Genomic DNA, 25634 nt, shown 5'->3' with positions numbered 1-25634 from the left:
ACACACGAACCCATATTTTACTCCTTCGAGGGGTGAATTTAAAAAATGGCCAATGTCCTTTCCGGGACTCAAATTTCATACGATTTGTTCAGCGGTTTAAGCGTGAAGAGGTGACATACAGAGTTACTTACGCATTTATAATATTAGTATCGATTCATGGCACGGATGAGCCAAGATGGCCCAGTGGTTAGACGCATGCATCTCAACCGATGATTTCGGGTACAAACCCAGGCAGGCACCATTGAATTTTGTGTTTATAATTCATCTCGTGCTCGGCGGTGAAGGAAAACATCGTGAGGAATCCTGCGTGTGTCTAAATTCAACGAAATTCTGCCACATGTGTATTCCACCAACCCGCATTGGAGCAGCGTGGTGGAATATGCTCAAACCTTCTCCTCAAAGGGAGAGCCTTAGCCCAGCAGTAGGAAATTTACAGTATGCTAATGTATGTAAAAGTTATTTAAAGCATATAACATCAAAATAGTATATAATTGATAGTAAATATAGAAGTCGAAAGAAAACTCCGCTGATATCTTTTCTGCTTTGAAAAACAAAACTCACAGTTGTATCTGACGGTGACGTAACGATTTTCTTAATCTGTGATCCCAGAGACTGACACTTCGTCTAATCGAACGCTTCTTACGCATCTTCTTCGAATCTCGTGCTAGGTCTGAAGACAATGAACATTTACTTGGTGGTAGAGCTTTTTGCAAGCCAATCTGGGTACCAACTATTCATCAGATATATTTCCGCCAAATAGCAGTATTTAGTATTTTGGTTTTCCAGTTTTAAGTGAGTGAGCCAGTGTATCAGACACAGGGGACATAACATATCAGTTTTCAAGGGTGGTAGGTATGGCGCATTGGTGTTCTATGGAAAGGTTAATATTTCTTACGGCGCCAATGTCTATGGACAATGGTGACCACTTACCATCAGTTGGCCTATTTGTTCCCCTACCTGTATAACAGAAGTAAAAGAAATTCAAAAATATACAGGTTGTCCCAGAAATCAACTTCAAGCAAAAAAAAATCAAAACATGGTCAAGATATATTCACAAAGCTTGAAAGACTGTCACAGGATGTTAATTACAGGATTTTTTTTAAAAAGCCAATATTTTTTTAAATTATTTATTTATTTATTTAATATTTGGGAAACAAACAGATATAAAATATAATCTGATAACATAATACAATTTAAATATCACATTATCCAGCGAAGTTTCCACCGATTGATAAAACATAAAATGCACTCAAATATTTTAACACAATAAGAGAAAAATTATTGGACTATATTAAAAGTATATAATTAAGTTAATTTAAGATTGTTACAAATATTATCTTTAAATTTAATCAAAGATAAATGAAATATATCAATGTTCCCAAAATGCTTATTATATTCGCGATAAGCTCTGATTAGAAAACAGTTAGCATTATGTGATGAATGACAAGTGGGAGTATAAAAACATAAATATAACATAAATATATATAAATATTTTTTTTCTTATTTTTCTGATAACCCCCATCAATTGGCCTATCGCCCATTGCCGGCTTGACGTTGATTTCTGGGACAATCTGTATATTATTGAAGATATCTATTATATTGAAAAAATCTCAGATGTATCGTCCAAAAAATTAACTAATATCCAAGTTCAAATACTCACTATAAATGATCAAGAACGCAAACACCAGTATAATAGTTTTATAATTAAAACAGATTTAAACGAAGGAGATGGTCACCGGTGCGATTAAAACGCTACAAGAATTGTGAATGACTTGATTCAGTTACATACCTAAATATTATTGTGCGACACAATGACGGATTATGTATTGTTAGCGATGTGTATTTAATTGTCTGTCTGTCGAGTTGCATGCAATTGTTTTTTTTTTTTTCAATATAAGGAAGTCATATGGGCGGATAACTATGGAACTTAGACAAGACCTAAATTTAAGTGATCACTGCCCATAGACATAGGAACTGTCTAAATATTAAAATATTCCCAACATCCGCAATGTCAAATTGACTACCAAACTTGGGACTAATGACGTTATGTCCCTTGTACCTGTAGTTATACTGGCTCATTCATCCTTCAAACCGGAATACATCAAGACGAAGTATTTGCATTTGGTAGTGGAATTTGAAAAACGGTGAACCCTGACGGGATTGTTCAAAGTTCTACCGACAATTAAATTAAGGTAGTGTATGATATAAATACCCTTATGACATGTGTCATGAATTCATCGATCCACATTGGAGCAGCTTGGTGGGATTATCTCCAAATGTTTCCCTTACAATAATAGTAAGTCGAATTAAATATACCAATATTCAAATTCAATCGCTTAAAATGTCTAAATAGTCCGAATATACGTATATTGTCTAAAGTAACAAAATGAATAACATGTCTATTTTTATTTATTTTTTATTTTTACTTTATTAGGGAAACAAACAGTACAAGTCATTCTTAAAGCTAAAGCATAGAAATTAGCACATATACCAGTAAAGTCTCCACTTATAACTAAAAACATAATAAGAGCAGAACAAAATTAACTATAATATCTAATATAATGATAATAAGAAAAAACAAACCTATGAAAAAAGGGCAAATTTGAGAAAAAACAAATAAAAGAACTAGGCTTTATGGTTCTAGCACAAATTTCCTGAAGTTAGCAACTGATTCTGTAAATATATCATTATGTCCTTGTAAATTTCTTATCGTTTTATGTTTTCACATTGTAATATTGCACGCACTCGAATAGATATGTATACAGACTTGTATTGTATATTATAATAATTCATAAAGACGTTAAGCAAAATGAGAGCTAGAACAGAACCCTGCGGCACACATTTTTCAAATGTTTTTTGCTAATGCATTCGATTAAATTAAAAAGGGCTTTTAATTGAAAGTCTGGCGGTCTGTATTCCTTACTTTTCGTCTGTAGATACCTATATTGTATTAAACTAAACTAGACTAGTAGGTTTAGAGACAGGTAATAATTATAAACAAAGTTTTAAAAAAACACTAGCTAGTGATAGTATTCTCTATGGGAGGAAAACCCCCCATTCATAAATTTAAACATAAATATGACACTCATATCCAGATCGATAAAAACCAATAATATTGTTACATCAACATCAGTCATACATCGTTAAACACCTGGCTTGTTGTCATGGAGGCTGTTTTAATTCAAAGTCAAGAGTCAAAATCTTTATTCAATATGGAAGTATTACATTTGCTTATTGAAAGTCAAAAATCTACCACCGTTACGGAAATTACCACGTCGGACCTGAGAATTAAATATTTTTAAAAAATAATTTGACATAAGTCACGAATATTTGGATCCGCATCGGCACCAGCTCTTAATATTATTTCTCGGATATGAGCGTGTCCAAGTCCCACACAACGGTCCACCTCATTCCCAGGGAAACAATAACAGTCCAAATTCAAAGATTGTAATTTAAATGATATAATTAGTATTTAACAGAAATCTAAAAGAGAATTTTTATTTATCGTGATTCTAAAGACAACTTATTACTTGTAATAAATATATTGTGTCGTTGTCGACAATCGACTGACAACGTGTCTGCAAGATCCCAAGGTATTCGGTTGATAAGTTCAGTCAACCGCAACAAACAAATAAACGAATTCACGTTATTATAAAACATTTTATAATTATAAATTTGATTATTAAAAAATTTGAAGCTCATATCAAAAATATATTGATAAATAAGGCATATTACTCAATACAAGATTATATTAAAGATAGAAAAGCGTGGACTAAGTATTTATTGCTTTCTAGGCGGGATATGTAAAAAAAAATATCCTTTAGTGACATACTCTGTAATTAAAATGGTGAAAAATAGTAACTACTGAGCTTCTTGCCGGTTTTTCTCGTTAGAATCTACTTTCCGAACCGGTGATATGACGTACAAAAATGCTTTTATGAGCCTACTTGAATAAAGAATATTTTGATTCTGATTTTTGATCAGTCTTCACCTCCAATCTTGCTCACTTCCATCTCATCTCTGATCTTCCTTTCCCTTTCCAACCTTCACTAGTCATATTTAACACGATTAGTTACATACGCCCCAACAACGATAATAAATTTTCATTCAAATTTCTAAATCCCATTTTGTTCATTCATGGAGAATTACCATCACTAATAATAATGTCTGAATAAATTAAAACGAATGTCTGTTAGTCTATGCCTTGCTAAACCATTCAAATAAAAAAAAAAATGTTTTTCAATTCGTCCTGTAGCGTAGAAGTTCAATGTATTTATGTGAGAAATAAAACAATTGTTTACATCATATATAGTATATTTAAATCCTGACCTGACTAGAAATTATAACAAAACATACAATTATAGTAACATATAATTCCGACTAAAGGAACGGTTATTAAAATTTACACGAACATTTTTACAAACTATATTCAAGAATCTGTTACTATATTCAAAAAAACAATTCGTTATTTTTTTTATTTAATTCATCCATCAAGGCCAGTACTTTTCAAATTGTCAAAGTGACGTTTGCAATTTTGTTATATTGCAACACTAGTATCTGTCATTTTTATACCTTTCTATCGCTCTTTCAATAGCAGCTGATTAACGCTTCGTAAGAAAAACGAATCGTTTCTTAAATATAGTAACCAGACATTATATATTTGAAGTACTTACACAACATTACAACAATCAATAATGTTCGTACTAATAAAGGTATTTCGAAAAGGCGACGCTTTTACGACTGTTTGTTTTTTCTGTTACAACCTTTACGTTTTGATAAAAGGTCACTTTTTATTTGATTTGCTTATATTTTAAAGCAGACGATGCAATGTCAATAAATAGAACGAGTGCATATTATTTAAATATCATAAGTTCGAATCTTGATTACGATTTTCTGTTGTATTTCTTAACAGTACTTGGGACAGTGAACACCTATTTACGTCCTTACAATGAAGCTTCTGCAACGGTATACGGCCCCCGAAAGTTTTAATGGGTTGTCAAGAACAAATAAAATTAATTCCTACAAAATACTTTTCCGTAAGCGGGACTTATACATAATACGAACAACATCGTGATTATCACGGAGCGTCAGCATAAAAAATTTATAAGATTTCGAAATAATTAAATATTGAAAATACTAGATGAATTTCTATGACAATTATAAATGTTTATAAAAAATTAATTGTCTTTGAATACATTTAAAATATTACAAAAATAACTTTATTTTGTTTTTTATGCACATAACTTTATTAACCAATCAAATATCAAATGTTGTGTCAACTACTCGAACCTCTGTACCTTTGCTATAAACCTAAGTGTTAAAATTAACATACATTAGTAATATAACATCAATTATACAAGAATTAGTCTATTATAATACTGAAATTATACAATATATTAAAAAATAATAGGTCATGGGTAACCGATATATACAAATATCTGTACTAATTTAATAGGAACAGTCTAGAAATTTCCATTGAATAATTACTAAATAAAAATGAAGGAAATGAGGTTTATAATTGTCGCCAGAGGGCGTTATTTAAAAAACTAAGTAACAATTACGTAAATAATTCTAATTTATACACATACATCAGTTTTTGCTTGTTCAAAGTAATATGACAATGAACGAACAGAGATCAATGTCTTGAACGAATGACGTAAATAGTCGCCAAATAAAAAATACATTTATCTAAATTCGAAATTGTGAATTAAAAACATTTAAACCTTTATATATTGCAAGTGCAAAAATGTATGTGAATTTTTTTTTTTTTTGTAATAACGAAAGAATGAATATGACGAAGGCTAAAATCTGATTAAATCATTATGTCGATGAATACAGTACTAAAAAAAATTATAGATGATTATATAAGGAAAGAATATCTTCTAGATATTTAGAATATTCTTTAACAACCTAGAACTTAAGTTTATTTTCAGCTCATTAATCGATTCTATTTTTTGGCTGTTTATGTTTTTTCAATTTGTACTCAGAATATTATAAAGATAAAGTAAGGTTGACTTTGAGAACAAAAACTGGCGTATGTCTAAAATATTTCGTTACAAATACGTATAATATTTACAAAAAACTAATTGCCCTCTAGCTGTAAACGAACTCCACTGCCTTAAATATTATAAATTTGATATGTACCGCCACTAATAACTAATTATCTATAAGACGGGCATTACTCGATTTGACTGAAACATTAATGTTGCTGGAACTACAAAAATAAAAATTCTTCTTCATTTAAATATCTTTACGACGTCAGGCCTTTGCCATATTAATTTACAATTATTTTATAAATTATATGCAATTAAAAAACCTATCGAGTTAAAACTTGACATGTGTCAATTACAACAGATAATACAAATATCTCATAAAGTTTGACATCTGTCATGTTACGTTTAAAAAAGATGATCTAGAAACATCTGGAAGCAGTCATCACCTTCGTATTAAACGATTTACTTTTTACATTAGAAAGAGGTTTTCACAACAAGATACACGTGTCGGAAAGATTGTTAATATTAGATGACAGTTTTGAACGAAAAACTAATGTGATTCGAAGCGCTTCGGTGATCCCCAAAGAGCTAGATTTCGTGTCACGCAATTTGAGAACATTATTTTGCGAAAAAAAAATTGTCGTGTAAAACTGTCACTTTCGACTATACTTCTTTTACAATCCATATTGACAGCTAGATATATAGACAACGAAGGCGATTCTATCTCCACACATATATTTTATCATTATAATACGTTACAGGATATTTAATGTCTAGAATTACAACATTCAGTTAGTGTGACGTCAAATGAGAGCCGCCTGTGTTATTTCAAATTGATATTATTCATTTTGATGATAACTTTTCAATGAGTTCTTGAAGAGCTAAAGCTTTCGCGAGTCTTCGTCTAAAATCCTGAAAAGAAAAAAAAATAAGATTAACCGTCTGAATAAGAGCCGAGATGGCCCAGTGGTTAGAACGCGTGCATCTTAACCGATGATTTCGGGTTCAAACCCAGGCAGGCACCACTGAATTTTCATGTGCTTAATTTGTGTTTATAATTCATCTCGTGCTCGGCGGTGAAGGAAAACATCGTGAGGAAACCTGCATGTGTCTAATTTCAACGAAATTCTGCCACATGTGTATTCCACCAACCCGCATTAGAGCAGCGTGGTGGAATATGCTCCATACCTTCTCCTCAACGGGAGAGGAGGCCTTAGCCCAGCAGTGGGAAATTTACAGGCTGATTATGTTATTTATGTTATGTCTGAATAATTTGACTATACGATGCTTTTTCTTCGATCTTTGAATTTCCATCACCCATTTAATGGGCAATTGTAGAACGTTATGGTAGGGAAAATATTTTGAGGAAACCGATATTAGTAGAATGAAAATCTACCAAGTGTGTATCCACGACCTGCATTAGAAGAGCGTGAATAAATTACTATCCTCAAAAATATAGGCCCTTGCTCAGAAGTGCAGGTCGATTCACATTTTAGTATTTAAAACAAAAGGATTATAAGTGGAGCAGAATAGCCTTACCTGGTGCAAGGCATGTCCAAGTCGAGGGACTCGCGCGGCGAACATATCCCTTGACATGAGACAAAGGGCTTTTCCGTTCATTGGGAATCGTTCAGGTAGACCGCCACGACGTGACACCCACGCACCGACTTGCGCACGACACCATTCTCTCGGATCTGTAGAAAAACAATGTTAGGAGTGAATTAACAGCTCGTGTTAGTCCCAGTACTGGGCATAGCAACTTCTGATCAAGAGTTGGCTTCTCAGCTTATTCCATTATGGTCTATCTAAAGTACTTTACTTGGTGGTAGGGCTTTGTGCAAGCCCGTCAGGGTAGGTACCACCCACTCATCAGATATTCTACCAAACAACAGCAATTGCAGGCACAAGGGACATAACATCTTAGTTCCCAAGGTTGGTGGCGCATTGGCAATGTAAGATTTGGTTAATATTTCTTACAGTGCTATTGTCTATATCAGGTGGCCCATATGCAATATAGATTTTTGGTTTAGACTTTACACGATGAAAACATCATGAACTTCATGAGTAGGAATAAATTCCATAAGTCAAAGCAGCAGTATGAATATCCCATTTAATGAGGTTTCTAGATTATTCCAGTCGCAGTAGCAGCAGTTCCAGTAGTGTCAATTTTGAACTTTCGAATTGAAACAGTGATGCTCGTCTGGATTTGAACAGGCATTCAATTGAAATTCGGTTTAAGGACTCCCTGGATTACATCAGCGGAAAGACTTATTAAATGACAAATATAAGATTAATGATCTCAGCATTAGGAACTAGAGTATGCTTACCAAGGGGCAAGTCATCTTCTTGCAACACCCGCAAATCAAGGGCACCCCATGCTCCATCCGCTGGCGGGACGCGGTCGCACCGAGCTTGTGTTGGCATCTCGCTCACACAACGACTATTGCTTCTGTGAAACAAAGAAAACGACTATTTAATACCACTTCTTTTAAAAAAAAAGAACATAAAATATTTGACTTATAAAAATAAAACAATGCCTCAGACGTAAGGGCTTTGGGTCCAACGATTGAAGTCTTTTTTTTTTTTCATTGGATTAAACGTGCCATCGGAGTGAAATAATAGAGGCTAGATCTGTGTTTGCGCAGACATTTATGTGTTAATATGTCCTGCGTAGTTAGCTGGTTTTCTTTGGACACAGTGACCGAAATCAGTCAAAACGATATCATTTTCAGTAAGAATTCTCACCATATCCCAACCATTGAACTTTGTTTAGACATTTAAAAATTATAGTGGAATAAATAAATAAACTAACACAATATACACGAACCCCGAAACCGGCAACTCGTTTTGGGGAGTCGTGTTGTAACGGTTAAATCATATCAAAAACACTCCAGGTTAGAATACCTATTGCCACATCCTGTCACATTGAAAAAAAACTGAAAGAAAACATCCGAATAATTACATAATAGACGCCATTTTAATCCGTCATTAGTACGGACGCGTGACCCACATCCGGTTTCCGGCGACATTATGGCGGATTTGAATCAGTCGGTTTCCGTATCGGCCATGTTTTGTATGATTTCCCGATTTTTGTGTGGGGCGGATATCCGATGTAGTTGGTACCAGAGGGCGAGGACATTGTTAGATGATAATCGTTAATTTTATAGATAACTTGAAGAATGGCTCGGTGGATTAAACACAGAAAGGAACAGGGTTCAAACAAACACGACCGATTTTTCATGCCCATGCCATTTGTTATATAATTTATCGTTCACGGAGTTAAAGAAATCCGAATCTATCAGTAAGTTTTGGCAAAATCTTCTAAATAGTGGCTTTTGTCCAACAACGTGTCGTTAACGAGATACATAACAGTCTTTGATTATAAATAAGCAATATATATAATTGATCTGATTCAACTGAATAGAATACTTAAAAACATAATATTTTATTTTGCTTTAGGCAGTATAATACTTGCATTAGCCCCACCAACCAACCACTACTGGACGGAATTAAAAAAAAAAGCACTACTATAAACATTCGAAACCTATTGAGAATAAAAAATACATTTATTACTATAGTTTCAAACTATTTATGACATTATTGGTTTATTAGTAAGACAAATACTTTGATTGCTTGATATCAGTGCAACCTCTGTCGCGGTTTCTAATAAACTAGCGACCCGCCCCGGCTTCGCTCGGGTGCAATATGGGTTATCCCTAAGAGATAGACATATACTAACGCGGACTTTTTTGAATATCTTTTTAAGGTGTACAATTCTGTAGTACATTATTTTGATCTATCTCGTAGGATTCAGTCCACGTTTGCAATGTAAGCTCAAAATATGTGTTTATTTACGACGTCACATTTGAAACAAAAATTATCAATAAATCTCAATTATATAATGCATGTGTTAAACATATAAACCTTCCCCTCGAATCACTCTATCAATAAAAAAAAACCGCATCAAAATCCGTTGAGTAATTTTTAAGATCTAATCATATTTAGGGACAGAAAGCGGGAAGCGACTTTGTTTTATACTATGTAGTGAGACTTACAAATAAAGAAAAAAATGTGTAGGCTTTTACACAATACATACTTCATTTATATATTACCTTTAAATGTGTTTACTTATTTTATAAAAAATCCAAAAACAAAAAACATGATCGTGACAGCGTTCTATGGACCATTTTCCAACTAGCAGAAAAACACCCATATATTCAATATTCTATTAGAACAAATTCGAAACTCAACGTTGAAAACGATCAGAAAATAACAACAAAGATTATCAATTATGATTATAACATTTAAAGGACACACGCGTCAAAATATCGTATCCATTCAAGTGAGTTATTATAGACTTTTACGACCGCGCGGAATTGTGTCAAGAATGCTGACATCATTTAACGATTTCATAAGAAGCAAGCATCTCTGTTTTACGAGTAAGTGCGATTCTTTGAGAATAATAATGAACGAAAACTGGAAATCTTATTAACTAATATTTTAAATAGGAATGAGTTTGTTTGTTTGTTTGTACGTCTCAACTAAAACAAACATTATTAAATATTTCCTATACGTTGTCAAAGCCATACGGTACCTAAAATCTGCTCCCCAGTATACGTAAGCGAAGTCGCGGACGGAATCTAGTGTATACTACTATTATAAATGCAAAAGCAATAGTCGCTCTTGTCTGTTGGTTACTTATTGATGGCTAAATCACTAAACCGAAATTGATAATTCTAGTATGAAGCAAGAAGAAGAACATAGACTGTATGCCTAACTCATGACAACCAATGCATAAAACACAAGCGAAGCCGCCGGCGACAACTAGTACTATATAAATGTGGAGTCAATAATACGACTGTTATGTTTTTTAACTGTTTTTCTTTTCCTATTAGTCCAAAGCTCAAGAGTTTTGGACACAACGTTATCTATCTGTAACGTAACACTAAAATTTGATATTTAATTTACTTATTTCTTTGCAATTATATATATCCTAGATACCTAACTGGAGGGATAAATTGAATTATAATTAATATAAAAATAATACTAAAAACTTTGAACATGAATTGAAAGTAGTATTAAGGCCAAACGTATTAATTCAAATTCGAATTAAACATATTTATCAGTTAAATCTTATCATCTGCCTAATACACCAGCAGGACCCTTAGCATTTACATTTAACAGACGGAAGCGCGTCACGCCGACGTACCATAGTCGAAATCGACACTTCCGGTAAGTGTAAGGAGCCGTTTTTTAATCATTGTTCGGATGTTTGTGGCAGATGTTAATGAGACGACTTCTTGCATCCGTATTAAATTAATTTGTGCAGATGCAATTTAATTTACAGGCATAATATACACAGTGTTTAAGTGTGAGAATCAAATCAGAAACTATACGAATAGCGAAGTCAAGAGTTTTACTTTTATTGGTATATACAGTTTTGACACTCATTTTATATATGTAAATTACTGAATATATACGTACAAATAAAACCGTCATGTGTTATATACTAAAACCTCCGCGTCGCGACTTTAAGGTTCAGTATAATCTTAATATTTTTATATAAGTAAAGCGCTTCGTTTTACGCTAGATTTAGACAATTGTCAAAAACAATTGAGTATTTACAGAATACATTATATTATCGAACAAAACGACGTGACGCCAATCCGCACTCGTGTGATTCAGACTTTCACTATCGTCAGTGATTCATTCGTGAAACGGCCTTACAATACACTTCCTATTTAAAGTAGGGTAGGACATACTTGGAATGATCCGTTTGTTTAATTAAAACTTTATGACAGGCGCCAGTAAATTTCCCACTGCTGGGCTAAGGCCTCCTCTCCGTTTGAGGAGAAGGTTTGCAGCATATTCCACCACGCTGCTCCAATGCGGTTTCGTGGAATACACATGTGGCGGAATTTCGTTGAAATTAGTCAGATGCAGGTTTCCTCACGATGTTTTCCTTCACCGCCGAGCACGAGATGAATTATAAACACAAATTAAGCACATGAAAATTCAGTGGTGCCAGCCTGGGTCTGAACCCCAAATCATTGGTTAAGATGCACGCGTTCTAACCACAGGGCCATCTCGGCCAATGTCTATCGGCAATGTTGACTTTCTACCAGGAAGGCCATTCACACGTCCTACCAACATAATAAAATACTACACCAGAAACCATTATTACTAGCGTTACAAGCATTCTTCAGCTTTAAAACTATTATGCAGTACGCGTTGAAATAAATCATTTGATTAATGTAGTTTTGTATGTATTTTAATAAATATTTATATAGAAAACTTTATTGATGTAGAAGTATGTGTCTGCTGGGTCATGGTTTCTTTAGGAAAAATTTTAGAACTCACTTCTGTTTAGATTTTTATCAGACATATGAAAGTATGGTGAACCCAGATGGACCGATTAGAACGCGTGCACCTTAAACGATGATTGTGAGTGCAAACCCAGACAAGACCAGACATTCACCTCGTGGTCGTGGTGAAGGAACATCATGAGGAAAGTCATCGTGAGGAAACCTGCATTTATCTAATTTCAATGAAATACAGCCTAATGTCTACACGAATTAGTACGATATGAATTAGTAAAAACCTTATCCTCAAAGGGAGAGGAGACCTTTGCCGATCAATGAAACATGTAACTTTACTTTTGTACTCAAGATGTTTTCCTTCACCGTTAAACACGAGATGAGAGAATCACAAAAACAAACGAGTGCGGCGTGAACAGCAAATGGTGCTTGTTTGTTTACGCCGAATTCGAACCAATAAGTAAGTTTCACGCGATCTGATCTGAACTGAACTTGTCTTACTTATAAGTAAATCTATACGGTTTCCCGTTAAAAAAGACATCAGATACACTATAGATCTAGGGCCCTAGGGGATATGATATATTTTGAATTTATCATATCCCCTAGGGCCCTCAAACTCAAACTCAAATTCCTTTATTCAATATAGAAGCATTACACTTAAACCTTATCACCGATTCGGAAAAGGAAACACCCTGACCTGAGAAGAACCGGCGAAAGAAACTCAGCGAGTCTAACGGTCTAACTCAGCGGTCCTCGGTAGCAAGCTTGTAAACTAGACAGAGACAAACTAATAACATTTTAATAAACACAAGATTCATTCTTTAAATATTAAAAAAAAACAACTGCTCTTCTGTATTGAATATTTAAAAAAAAAATAACAGCCAATGTCACACGGGATGTAATGCTTCTAACGATACCCTCGATGTCAAAATCTGTTTAGGTAATTAAAAGTTACGATGAATTGAAAAAACTAACATAACTTTATAGGTAGTAGTGTAAAAATAAATCTAGAATTATTGTTCTAATATTATTAAAAAAAAAACAATAATAAATACAATACAAAAGACGCAAGTAACAATAATAACGTTACAATACAACAACGTACAAAGAAATTCCCTCAATTATGGCGTCAGCGGAAACGCGCGAAAGTCGTTAAACGATTAGTAAGATGGCGGGAAACGTAAAACAATCGACCGCCATTACCGCTTCCTACAGACTACACATTACACAGACGGAAACACATTTATTATCAAACAAGTCCGGCCCGTGGCTTCGTTCGTCTGCATTTTTAATTATAAACATTTTCAATGTTAAACTTTTATCATATAAATATACACACATAATTCACGTGTACATAGTTACACACGCGTTTCTTTTTAATTATAATGCTAAAATCCTACTGACATTTTGACATTCGTCAATTAATATAATTCATAAAAAAAAAACAGAATAAAGAAAGATACTACAAAAAATATATTTATAAATTACTAATACAGATATATTGGTACAAATTAAGAAAAAATGCAGAGATTTCTTGCCGGTATTTCTTGGAAATATCTATTAATTAGTACACATTGGAAACCGGTATTCGTTTCACGTTTAATCAACTTATAAAATAACAATACAACAGCTGTTAAAGTTATGCGTTTAACGATAACGAATTCGAAATTCAAAAATTGTTTTTTTCTTTACGAACAGACATGTATGCTCGCTCTTATAGTGCATGGATACGCATATTAAGGAATGCCGCGTGTATTAAGTATATTACAATTCACAAGACGATAAAATCTCTCCATATTTGCATTTCTGAATACACTAAATTTAAATTAATCTGCTATTGTTGTTCTGGCTCTATTATTTGGATATTTGCGTTAATTTCAATTAAAAAATATATATAGTACTTTTTATTCCAGATTAAAGGCATAAGTAAAAAAATATAGATTCAATAAATCATCCAAATCATTCTTTATATTTTATCTGTCTTTTGACCTTAAATATAATGTGGATTAATATTTAATACCTAAATGTATATTAAAATTAAAATATAATACAAAATAATCAATACGTAGGTACTTTAATTGTACCTAATGTACAATAATAAATATTTGTACCATTTAAATATTTTTAGTGACGAAGACGAATGTATTTTTTAATATTATTTTCATTTACATAAAAAAGTATACTTACATAAAAAAATAAATCTCGAAAAATCCTTTTCCTTGCTTAAATTAACTTCACTGTAACCACTCGCCTAAATAATCAATCAATTAAACAAACCGATTATATTATATAGTAAATTCTCGAAGCACGTAACTACGACTGTGAAACCGAAACACGTCTACACACGACGACTGCTTAAACTCGATTGAATGACGTACAACGAAAACATCAATGAATGCAAGATGCCAACGCGAATCGAAACAAAAAAAACGTCCGAAGTGAAATTAAATGCAAGCGAAATTAAGCCTTATTACTACGTTAAGTAAGTTTAAAATGTTTTGTCTTATTTATATAAAGTAGGTAATATTATTTGAAGCCGGATGCGGGTGCGGTGTATTACTCTTTCGCATATTTAGAATGACAATGAGTAGAGCGAGATGGAAGATTGTTTTTGAGAATCAATAATGAATTCACGCATCCTGTCAGCATGTGGCTCTGAAACTAATCGTTTCCGTAACATTATTTAAAACGTTGTAACTACGGTACGCGTGCTATTGTCATTTTGGGCCGTATTTAAAAGCCGGAAGGTGTATTTTGTAATGTGTTTTCAGTAATATCGGTCCTCCGGTTTCGCCAGTCGATAATTAAGGGCGGTTTCCGCTATTTCGGTTTCCCGCCAAATTTATTTTCGGATAAGGCGGACGACAGATTTAGAATGTTTTTTTTTTCAAGTGATTTATTTAATTGACGTAAATAACATACGATGTTGTGTTACGTTTTAAAACCAACTTTTATGGCTATTAAATTAACCTTTTTTAAAATAGAATGAATTTATGTGTAGAGTTTATTTTTAATAAACTCCTGATCGCTATCCACCAAACTGTTCCTTATAGCTTATTCCAATGGAAGTAGGAAATAATATTAAAAAACCTTAGATTTACGTGTTTCATAAGATTTGCTAATAACCCAGCTATTTCGTGCACTGCTAAGAGTTTATGATTAATATATATTTATTTATAAGACAACACTATTACACTTAACTACTTATATGCAGTTTAAATTTACTTTCAAATCAGATCACAGTTTCGTCAACATTCAAAACACATTTTTTTCTCAAATCCATAGCGAATATCATAGATTAATCGAGCTCTCGACCAATAATATCGCGTCAATTTGCTGTCAAATGTTGTTTATTTGGCTTTTTTCCTGTTTTGGTTGGAGTAGAGTATAGAGAGATTAGCCAATTACATGGCAAACATTGTCGTAAAGGAACTAAGTCAATATCAAATCAATTATTTGAAATTGCTAATTTTGCAACAATACTGTTCATTAATTCTAGATCGTTTTACTTTAAAAAATCATAATTATTTTGACACAACAATGTAATACAAATTTTCCTTTGTAATTTTTGTTTTCTATTTAATTTAAAACTTGGTGGTAGGGGTTTGTGCAAGCCCGTCTGGGTAGATATCATATCATCACTCATCAGATATTCTACCGTCAAACAGCAGTACTCAGTATTCTTGTGTTCCGGTGATGAACACTTACCATCAGGTGGCCCATTCGCTAGTCCGCCTACCGATATCATAAAAAAAAATAATTGCGTAGTATTTATCATCGTGATGATATTATGTATCTTTTGTTATCATCCTACTCGTAGTATAAAACAAAGTCGCTTCACGCTGTTTTTCTGTCCCTATGTATGCTCAGATCTCTAAAAGTACGCAATGGATTTTCATGCGTTTCTTTTAATAGATAGACTGATTCAAGAGGAAGGTTTATTATAATACGTACATAATATAGTACATTCGCAATGATTATTTTAAATGTTTCTAATGTGATGTTAAAAAGGTCAATAAAAATCCACAATGGTAAACGAACAATAAACATTTTATATCCTTTACTTTTTACGAGAAATAACGACTTATTTACGAAGCAATTTTAAACATAAGGTATTCTGTAGTATACTTAGCATCAGCATTGCCCCCGTGCGAAGCCGGGGCGAGTCACTAGTAAATAATCATTTATAAACAAAACAAGTGTACTCTATTCCTTCGCCCTCGTAATACGACGTGCGTATTTCCAGACTCCTGTATGCTACTGTAAAATTCTTGAAAACCCCTAGACCTAACAACAGACGGCCCGAGATGGCCCAGTGGTTAGAACGCGTGCATCTTAAACGATGATTTCGGGTTCAAGCCCAGGCAGGCACCACTGAATTTACATGTGCTTAATTTGTTTATAATTCATCTCGTGCTCGGCGATGAAGGAAAACATCGTGAGGAAACCTGCATGTGTCTAATTTCAACGAAATTCTACCACATGTGTATTCCACCAAACCGCATTGGAGCAGCGTGGTGGAATATACTCCATACCTTCTCCTCAACGGGAGAAGAGGCCTTAGCCCAGCAGTGGGAAATTTACAGGCTGATTATGTTAACAACAGACGTAACAGACCCAGAGCTTAAAATAGTTCGCCGCGTCTACCTCGATACGGTTTTCACTAATGGACGAACTGATTCAAGAGGAAGGTTTATATATGTGTGTAAGATTTTGTATTAATATAACGGAATATTAGTAAGATACCACTGTAAAATATTTGTCACCAGACCCTTCTCAACCAGGGTTTAAAAACCTCCGGACGACTCCTTGATGATGCGAAGGTCTCGGAAAATCGGAATTGGACTATTGACATATTTTTGGGAGGGATTGCCAAAACACTGCTTGACCAGGAATTGCGTATTATCATAAGCCGACCTTCCGGATATGATAACTCTGATATAACTACGGTAACTCGGACTTTACTTACTTGACTAAATCCCAGAAAATCGTCTTCAAAATCTGTTACTTAGTGTTTTGTTTTTTAGTTAAACAAATATTAGCAACAATAATTACAATTAAATCAAAAGTCCAAGGCATATTAAAATAGTTTTTTTTTTTTTTTATAAATAACAAATGTGTCGAAATTATTCAGCCGTAAATTTTAATTTAAAAAGATAATATATATTCTATTTATTTTTTAGGTAATAAATTTTACGCGACGTATATTCTTTAATAATTTACTTAAATTAACGATTAATTAGTGATGACATTCGTTTTTTTTTTTTCGTAGCATGTTTAATCTTTTGAAAAGGCAAAGGTATTTCATGTAACATTTCCCACGAGAATATTCCCGTTTATGAATATAGACAATAGATGATTTCACAGCGTTAAATAGGTTTACAACCAAGAAATAAGCAAAGAGTTTCTACACATTTAACAACAATTTTACAACAGAAAACCGGAAGATTATTGTTCATTTATATGACACCTTCAAATAGAATTTAGAATGATGTATATCAATTGAATTTGTGCATGAACGTGACCGAAACGTTTTAAGTTCAGTATCAAAGAAAACATTATTGGAAATAAAACGAAAATCAAAAAATATAACTAAAAATAACCTGCGAACAGTGTATAACAAAAACAGTACCCATGTACGATTTTGCGTCAGAAACGTTGCACAAACACGTTACACGTAAAAACGTTGCACTCAAAACTTGACCTTGACGTAACTCTCATCGCGTCCGAAAAATGTAAATTAAAAACAAGTACCTTTGTATTTTTCAGTAAATCCAAAATGTCATATTGAAATGGGGAGGGGGTGTTATGTTGACATTGACAGCTTAGGTTTAGTACAAAAATCTATGGAAGTGAACTATTAGGATGTCTCTTGTGAGCTTCGTATGCACAAAGCGCATTGTATCAACAGGATGTTGGACAAGATCGAAAGGAGATCGGTATATGGGTTCTGTATATTTATTTTATCTTTAATTACCTTAGTACTAGTTTTAGGGGCTGGACATATATCATTATTATATAACATTAGTATATAATATAATAGTATTATTTACTTATATAATAATATTATGTACTGAAACCTACAATACGTTCTATGTATATGGTTTAGTCGTTTTTCTGTTACATGCAAATGAAAGCAAATTTCTTTAGTAAAATGGATAATTTAATTTATTAGTATCAATATTGTATATTAGACCTAGTTTTAAAATTTTACGAAAAATAACCCGCAAGAAATTCTTTTTTGTTCTAAAGACCCTAAAATAAATTTAAAAAATTAAAATATATTTTCAAAGCTGTCTTTTTTTTATTAATATCCATTTAGTTTAAGTTAAAATGTATATTAATTAATAATAATTTCGTATTTTTTAAATATAAGGATATTATTTTTGAAATTCAACTTTACGAAAATAACCCGCAAGAAAACTCCTTTTTACTATATAAAAACTAGCTGAACCTGTGGCTTCATCCGCGTAAAAATTCAAATATTTACTTCATTACCTATAGCACAAATACCATCATCCACAAATTTTCCCCTAGAGGTGTCAATTTAAAAAAAGTATGTGTCATTCCCGGGACTTAAACTATCTATCACAACAAATGTCATCTAAATCTGTACAGCAGTTTAATTGTGAAGAGGTGACAGACATAGCAACTCTCGCATTTATAATATAGATATATATTAATATATATATATTAACATACATTTTGTACATCATGTTGAAAATTACCAGATCATTTACTCGATCAATGAGAGTATGATTTAGGGAACCCTAAAAGTCAAAGACGAACAGACAGACGGACGCCGGCCATTATATAAAGGATCCTCCGGAAACGGAAGTGGACATTAAACAGGAGATGAATATTCACCTTTTTTTTTAATTTACAACTTCCTACTCTTAGTGTGGTCTAAGCTTTAAAATTTCGCTTGGATCTATTTATATGACTAGCTTCTCGTCCCGACTTCGTGCAGGTTATTATATATTATTGAATCAATAATCCAATCGGGGCTGCCGGGTTCAAAATAAAACACACATAAAAATATCATCAAAATCGTCCCAGCTGTTTAGGTGTTCAGTGACATATAGTTACAGAAGAATTACACACTTCACTTAATGTCTTAGATCTCATTATGTAAAGAGCAGTTTCATTAGATAAAACATTTGTTCAGCCTAAGGAAAAAAAAAAATTACAAATTACAAAAATATATTTATACCAAAACACTTTTTTTTTAATGTCCATTTAGTTTAACTAAGAATATAAGTATATTCTTTAATAATACTTTTTTAAAATCATGAAATTAATTATAAAATAAAAAAAAAATAAACAAAACAACTGAAATCCTTTGACATCCCAACAAAACAATTTATGTCGTCGGGACGACATAAGAATGAAAATAAAAACTACTTTATTTACACACGTAAAGAGATTAGAGTCTGACCATTCATATAAAACCTCCTTCCGGTCCTAAATCTCGTAGGACCTGCGCCGGCGCACGTCCGGATAAAAACACCCGATAACATAAAAAAAAAACTTTTGTGAAGCAAAGAATCGTCTCTCTTTAATAAAAGTAAGTGTAAAATGTCGGTCTGTGTGTTACTTCTTTGTTAGATAATTAAACTTTAAATTGAATAATAAAATTCTATTATTTATAAATTTAATAAAAATAATAAAAAATTAGGCTGTAAATATCGACTTCATAGGCTGTACCACTAATAATATACCAACAAAAAAAAATATGACGGCCGAATACTTGATACCTATGATATGATTACGTTTGACCTTCTAATTTCGAAATTAAAATCAATTGTGTGTAAAATAAATTCACGATATATTATTTTAATAAAATAATCATTAATTTTCTTCCAGAATGACGAAAACCAAAACTGCAGGCTAAAGCATGTTTTAATCTTGCGTGACAGGGCAGGCGTGTCCGGGGAACAGCTTATTTTGGGACAAAACAAGAAATTAGTAACATCCGTTTAGGTTAGCTGTCAAATTTTGGCGGGCGAGTCGCCATTGCAAAAAAAAAGCAGATGTTGTAAACGTAATTCACAACATTTTGTTTTATTTTTTATATAAGTAGCCGTTATTTATTGAATACTAGCGACTCGCCCGGCTTCGCACGGGTTTAACTATTTATATTATTTTTATTTATTCCTTATTAGAAAACCCGTGTTAACTGCTAATACGGTATAAACTTTATTTTTCTGTATATTTCCAATTTTCTATGCATTTTTGTTTCCTTAAGAACTTAGTATCAGAAAAGTTAAAATAAGAAAAACTAGAGCGTTTCGTGAATTAGAGAAATATGAACCATTCCTTACATCGCCAATGCTCCAGCTACTATGGGAACTGGGTATTGCTGTTTGGCGGTAGAATCTCTTGATTGAGTGCTATCTACTCAGACGGGCTACCAAGAGGCAGGTATTGTGCTATTACTTCCTTACGTGACGATTCAAGGCGCTCACAAGATTCTATTTGAATAGAATAATTAATTTAATTGTGTAAGCATAGATACTTTATGGAGAAACCTCATTTTCGTGTACGCGTGCCGCTCTAAGCGCTATTATAATAAGTCTCTTTACACTTTTTATTTTAAAAAGTAAAATGATTAATATAATACAAATTACCTTTATTTTTAATTCATTATAAGACCCCAAAAAAAATAAAAATTGATGGAGAAAAGGTTGAACGCACCTGCATTTTTTATTTTCAAATCGGCACAGACCTTCCGTTGCACGTGGCGAGACATCTTTTAAAACGGATTCATCTTTTGTTAGAAAAAAAACTTGTCCAATACTTACGACTGTATTTAATTTTAGCCTCTATTACAGTCAGCAATAAAGTTCATTTTCAAATAAATATACTTTATAATAGATACAAAATTGAATCGTAAACGTCCCAACTATCGACGATGTTTATTTTAACATTTACATCGAAGAATTTGTATGAGTATACGAAATTGTATTTCATTAAAGTCAAGCAACGTACGTCATAGTAAGAAATATCACAAAGTATTATAAATTTATTTTTTAAATTAGTATCTAATTATGAATGAATTTCTTTTCAAATGGTTTAGGGTGACGTTTTTTTTTCGAAACATTTCGTTAGTGTCACTTATTTCCTGTTGAAGATTAGTTGAAAAATGCCGCCATTATAAAAAAATTGACGATACGTACCGGACGGAAGGAACATGTTTAAATTTTATATTTGCTGTATACGTTCAAATGTAGCGTCCAGGGGATCATTCTACTAACTTATAACGGTAATATTATTTCAACCCCACTATATAAATCCACCTCAGCTTAATCGTAGGACTAATTCTAGACTCTTCAACCGCAGCCCTGAGATATCTCTTTTTAGCAGCCTGTAAATTTCCCACTGCTGAGCTAAGGCCTCCTCTCCCTTTGAGGAGAAGGTTTGGAGCATATTCCACCACGCTGCTCCAATACGGTTTGGTGGAATACACCTGTGGCAGAATTTCGTTGAAATTACATGCAGGTTTCCTCACGATGTTTTCCTTCACCGTCGAGCACGAGATGAATTATAAACACAAATTAAGCACACGAATATTCAGAGGTGCTTGCCTGGTTTGAACCCGAAATGATCGGTTAAGATGCACGCGTTCTCACCACTGGGCCATCTCGGCTCTATCATATAGATATCCAAGATAGACGTTATTAGTAGAATGTCTGACCAGAGCTGGAGCTGCTAGGAGTAACTGGGGCAACTGCCCTGTGGCCCCCACAATAAAGATTCCAATGTTATTGTTGTAATACAGTCAAATTAATAATATTATTAATTACTGTTCTAAAAGTTACTGACTCAGGGAGTTAATCCATTTTTGACAAATCTTATACATTTGAGAGATTAAATATTTCAAATTCATTTGTTAAATTATAATCAGGGGTCTCCCTTCTGACTCCTCCGAGCCTTAAATCCCCTAATCGCCCTGATTGCTCGGATATTAAGGGAGACGTGTATCACATATTAACGGAGTGTATCCATAGTGAGGTGCCGGACAGGACGTTGGGACTTGAAAACATCATTTTGATAATTCTGACATCCGTAGCAGCAAAAAGGATGTAGAGGTGCATAATAATATTCAACATAGAATTAATTAGTTTTAAAGTTATTCATAGTTTTATTTTCGTATTATTTAAGGTTTACGTGAACAACATAGTTATCTTATTTCCTCAGTTCTACAGCAGAAATTGGATCAAAAGTAGAGGATTAATTCTACTCATTTATAAGTATAGCCCATTCCAATGGAAGTAGGAGAAAGATAAACAAACCTTAGATTTACGTGCGATTCGCTAATAACTCAGCTATATTGTGCACTACTAAGAGTTCGTGATTAATATATCTTTATTTATAATACAACACTATTACACTTAACTACTTATGTCTACTTTAATTGTACTTCCAAAATTCCGATTTTCGTTTCGTCAACGTTCAAAACGCAATATTTTCGCAAATCACAGTGAACATCACAGATTAATCGAGCTCTCGACCAATGATATCGCGTCAATTTGCTGTCAAATGTTGTTTATTTGGCTTTTTTCCTGTTATGATTGGAATAGAGTATACGTATATCGGTTACGATACGATTCCTATACTACCATCGACGATAACATTTCGGTTCGATTACGATAAACTGTCAATTATAATTGGGACCCAGGGAGGGACAAATTAAAGACCTAAGGTCAATAAGGAAAACGAGATTTTTATTTATTTATAATACGTAAGCGGACTATCTCATGGACTTATAATATTAAAAATAAATGGAAAAATGGAAAATTATAATAATAAAAATAAAAACAAAAACATATAAAAATATTTGTCGTACAACGGGCGGAAATATGGCTAATAAGCTGTAACTAAACTTGGGAACTAAGATGTTACTCACGCTTCAAACCGGAACACAACCTGTTGCTTGTTGATAGATTATATGATGGTACATACATTCTGCACAGGACTTGCTGATCCACAGGGCCCGCACAAAGGTCTATCTGGTCCAACTATCATAAAATGTAATTCATGAATAGAACATTCATTTAGGACTCCAGTTTGCGTCACGGTAGCATACGAAAGAGATCCCGTGACGCCTTAAGTTCACCGTTAAGAATTATCAAGAAGTAATTAGTATAATTGTTTGACTATTTAAATTACATAAATATTGTAGTTAATTGTAAACAAGTTTAATATACCATATTTTTTTATTAACATTAGAATTGATAACATTACGTGCTGAAATATTTATTTACATACCAACATATTATAATATATACCAATAATAATATTCTTTTAGGAATTTCCAAACCTTGACAGGTTTTGTTTTCATTATATTTAATTGTAAACTGCAAATCGATTGTCTAAATTTGGCGCCAAAATGAAGAAACCTTTTTTTTTTAAATGATTATTTTAATGTCAAATAGTATACATTATTGGACACAATTGGAGTTTATTGATAACAATTTACTTTAATTTTATTCGAAATAAACTTTAACAATTTACAACTAGAATATTGTTATTTGAATGTAATTTTAATAATAATTTGTTTAATATGGTCAACGCAATGAACTGTGAATTAGTGAATGGTCCTTCCCATTTATGACACCATGCTGATAGTTGTTGTCAGTTTGTATCTTGAATGAATTTTTAGAACCGGCGGAGCTCGGCAAATAAAGGCTGACTTTGTCCAAAGTTTGTCCTTATAATAAATAAATAATAAATATTGGCCAACATCACATACATTACTCTGAATCCCAATGTAAGTAGCTAAAGCACTTGTGTTATGGAAAATCATAACTAACGACGGTACCACAAACACCCAGACCCAAGACAACATAGAAAACAAATGAACTTTTTCTACATCGACTCGGCCGGAATCGAACCCGGGACCTCAGAGTGGCGTACCCATGAATATTGTTATTGTTAATTATTTGACGTCGTGGCTCTTGTTAATCGACATAACAAATGCCAACTTGACTGGAAGACGCTTCAGAAGGTCCACGTTCTAGTTCAATTGTAAGTTACGAGGTGCAATTCCTGACACGTTGAGGCTGTTCAAAAATTCAATTAGCGTGACAACACTGACGATTTCGCAGGGAGCCCTATAAGGCTCGAACTTCAACGCAGACTCTAGTACTCGCCCCACGCCCGGTGACGCTGTGAAGGGCAGTAAGCAGCAAAACTCAGTAACATTAAAAAGCACTGGGTCACTCTCCTGGTTCGTCGTGAAATACGCTTAGGTTAACAATATTAGTGTAACACGAATAGTTTATTTCTCCGTAAACGTCCTTCACCACCTGGAAAACTGTTCATAGTTTCAATATTTTTACTTTTATAATTGGAATTTCAACTAATATTATACATGCAAACTGAATAATTTTGCTCGTTTGTCAAGCCTTAACTACTTAACGGCTACACAGACGTTACTTACACGTGGACGAAGCCGGGACGGAAATTAGTGCAATAAAGTACGAACGAAAAAGGTTAAACCCTGCCAGACGGAAAGACACTGTAATAAAAGTGCTTCCGTTTATAAAATTAACATTTTCTTCTGGTCACGTTGTAAACGTAGTGTGAATACTCCGAGTGAGAACTGCTGCTCAAACAACGCCATCTTCTTCTACCAAAGGTCAAATTAATGATGTTAGAAAGAGAGGTTTAATTGTTTAACTAAATGTTTTTAAGTACGGTCGACAGTTTAAGTTATAATGATTAGTCTTATTCGTACCATTAGCAAACAGGGTTGCGTAGTTTTATTGGTGGCAACCAGTCTGTTTCCTTGGGTTTTTTTTGGTAGAGAGATATAATGAGGCTGCTGTTAGTGGAATGGTAACGTTGGATAGATTATGTTTTTAATCCTCCCGGTGACGCTGTAATGGGCAGTACTGGTCTCGCCGCCGAAGCGACTAGTTCTAATTTAAGTACTTCAATTATTTTTTATATAGGGTGTTCATAACATGGTTAATGTTTGCTTGCATTATATAGTTGTATATCATGCTACTTGGAGGGAGATAGTAAACTTATACAGTTACATGATAGCTGTAAGTCCTTTCAGTGTGAGATGTGATAAGATAGATCACATAATTGTTATATTTGAAGATAAACGTACACAAATAATGTAATTTAATTATATGAATAAATCTTTAGATTTATAACTGGAGTTCATTTTTATTTCGTTCAACAAAAAATAATGTTTCGGACATATATCCTTCTAATTCCTTGGGATTCAGTGTAGCCGTTAAATCGTAACAGACAGACAGTTACTATCGTATTCGAAATATTAGTATAGAATTAAGAATATTCATGAGAC

At 33.2% G+C, this 25634-nt stretch overlaps 1 protein-coding gene across 1 annotated transcript; it reads right to left on the bottom strand.

The window, feature by feature from the left end:
* Positions 1-6473: 6473 nt before the first annotated feature.
* LOC113391674 (ets DNA-binding protein pokkuri) lies at positions 6474-14665 on the bottom strand. The gene is made up of 4 exons (XM_026627721.2): positions 14498-14665; positions 8321-8442; positions 7533-7687; positions 6474-6905 (listed from the first exon to the last, which is right to left on the bottom strand). The coding sequence occupies exons 2-4, from the start codon at positions 8415-8417 to the stop codon at positions 6837-6839; spliced, it is 321 nt and encodes a 106-aa protein (XP_026483506.1). The 5' UTR covers positions 8418-8442; positions 14498-14665; the 3' UTR covers positions 6474-6836.
* Positions 14666-25634: the final 10969 nt, after the last annotated feature.

Source organism: Vanessa tameamea, chromosome 30, assembly GCF_037043105.1.
Source record: "Vanessa tameamea isolate UH-Manoa-2023 chromosome 30, ilVanTame1 primary haplotype, whole genome shotgun sequence".
Lineage (NCBI taxonomy): Eukaryota > Metazoa > Arthropoda > Insecta > Lepidoptera > Nymphalidae > Vanessa > Vanessa tameamea.
The sequence above is the reverse complement of the archived record's forward strand: the minus strand, read 5'-3'. Positions and strand labels throughout refer to the sequence as shown.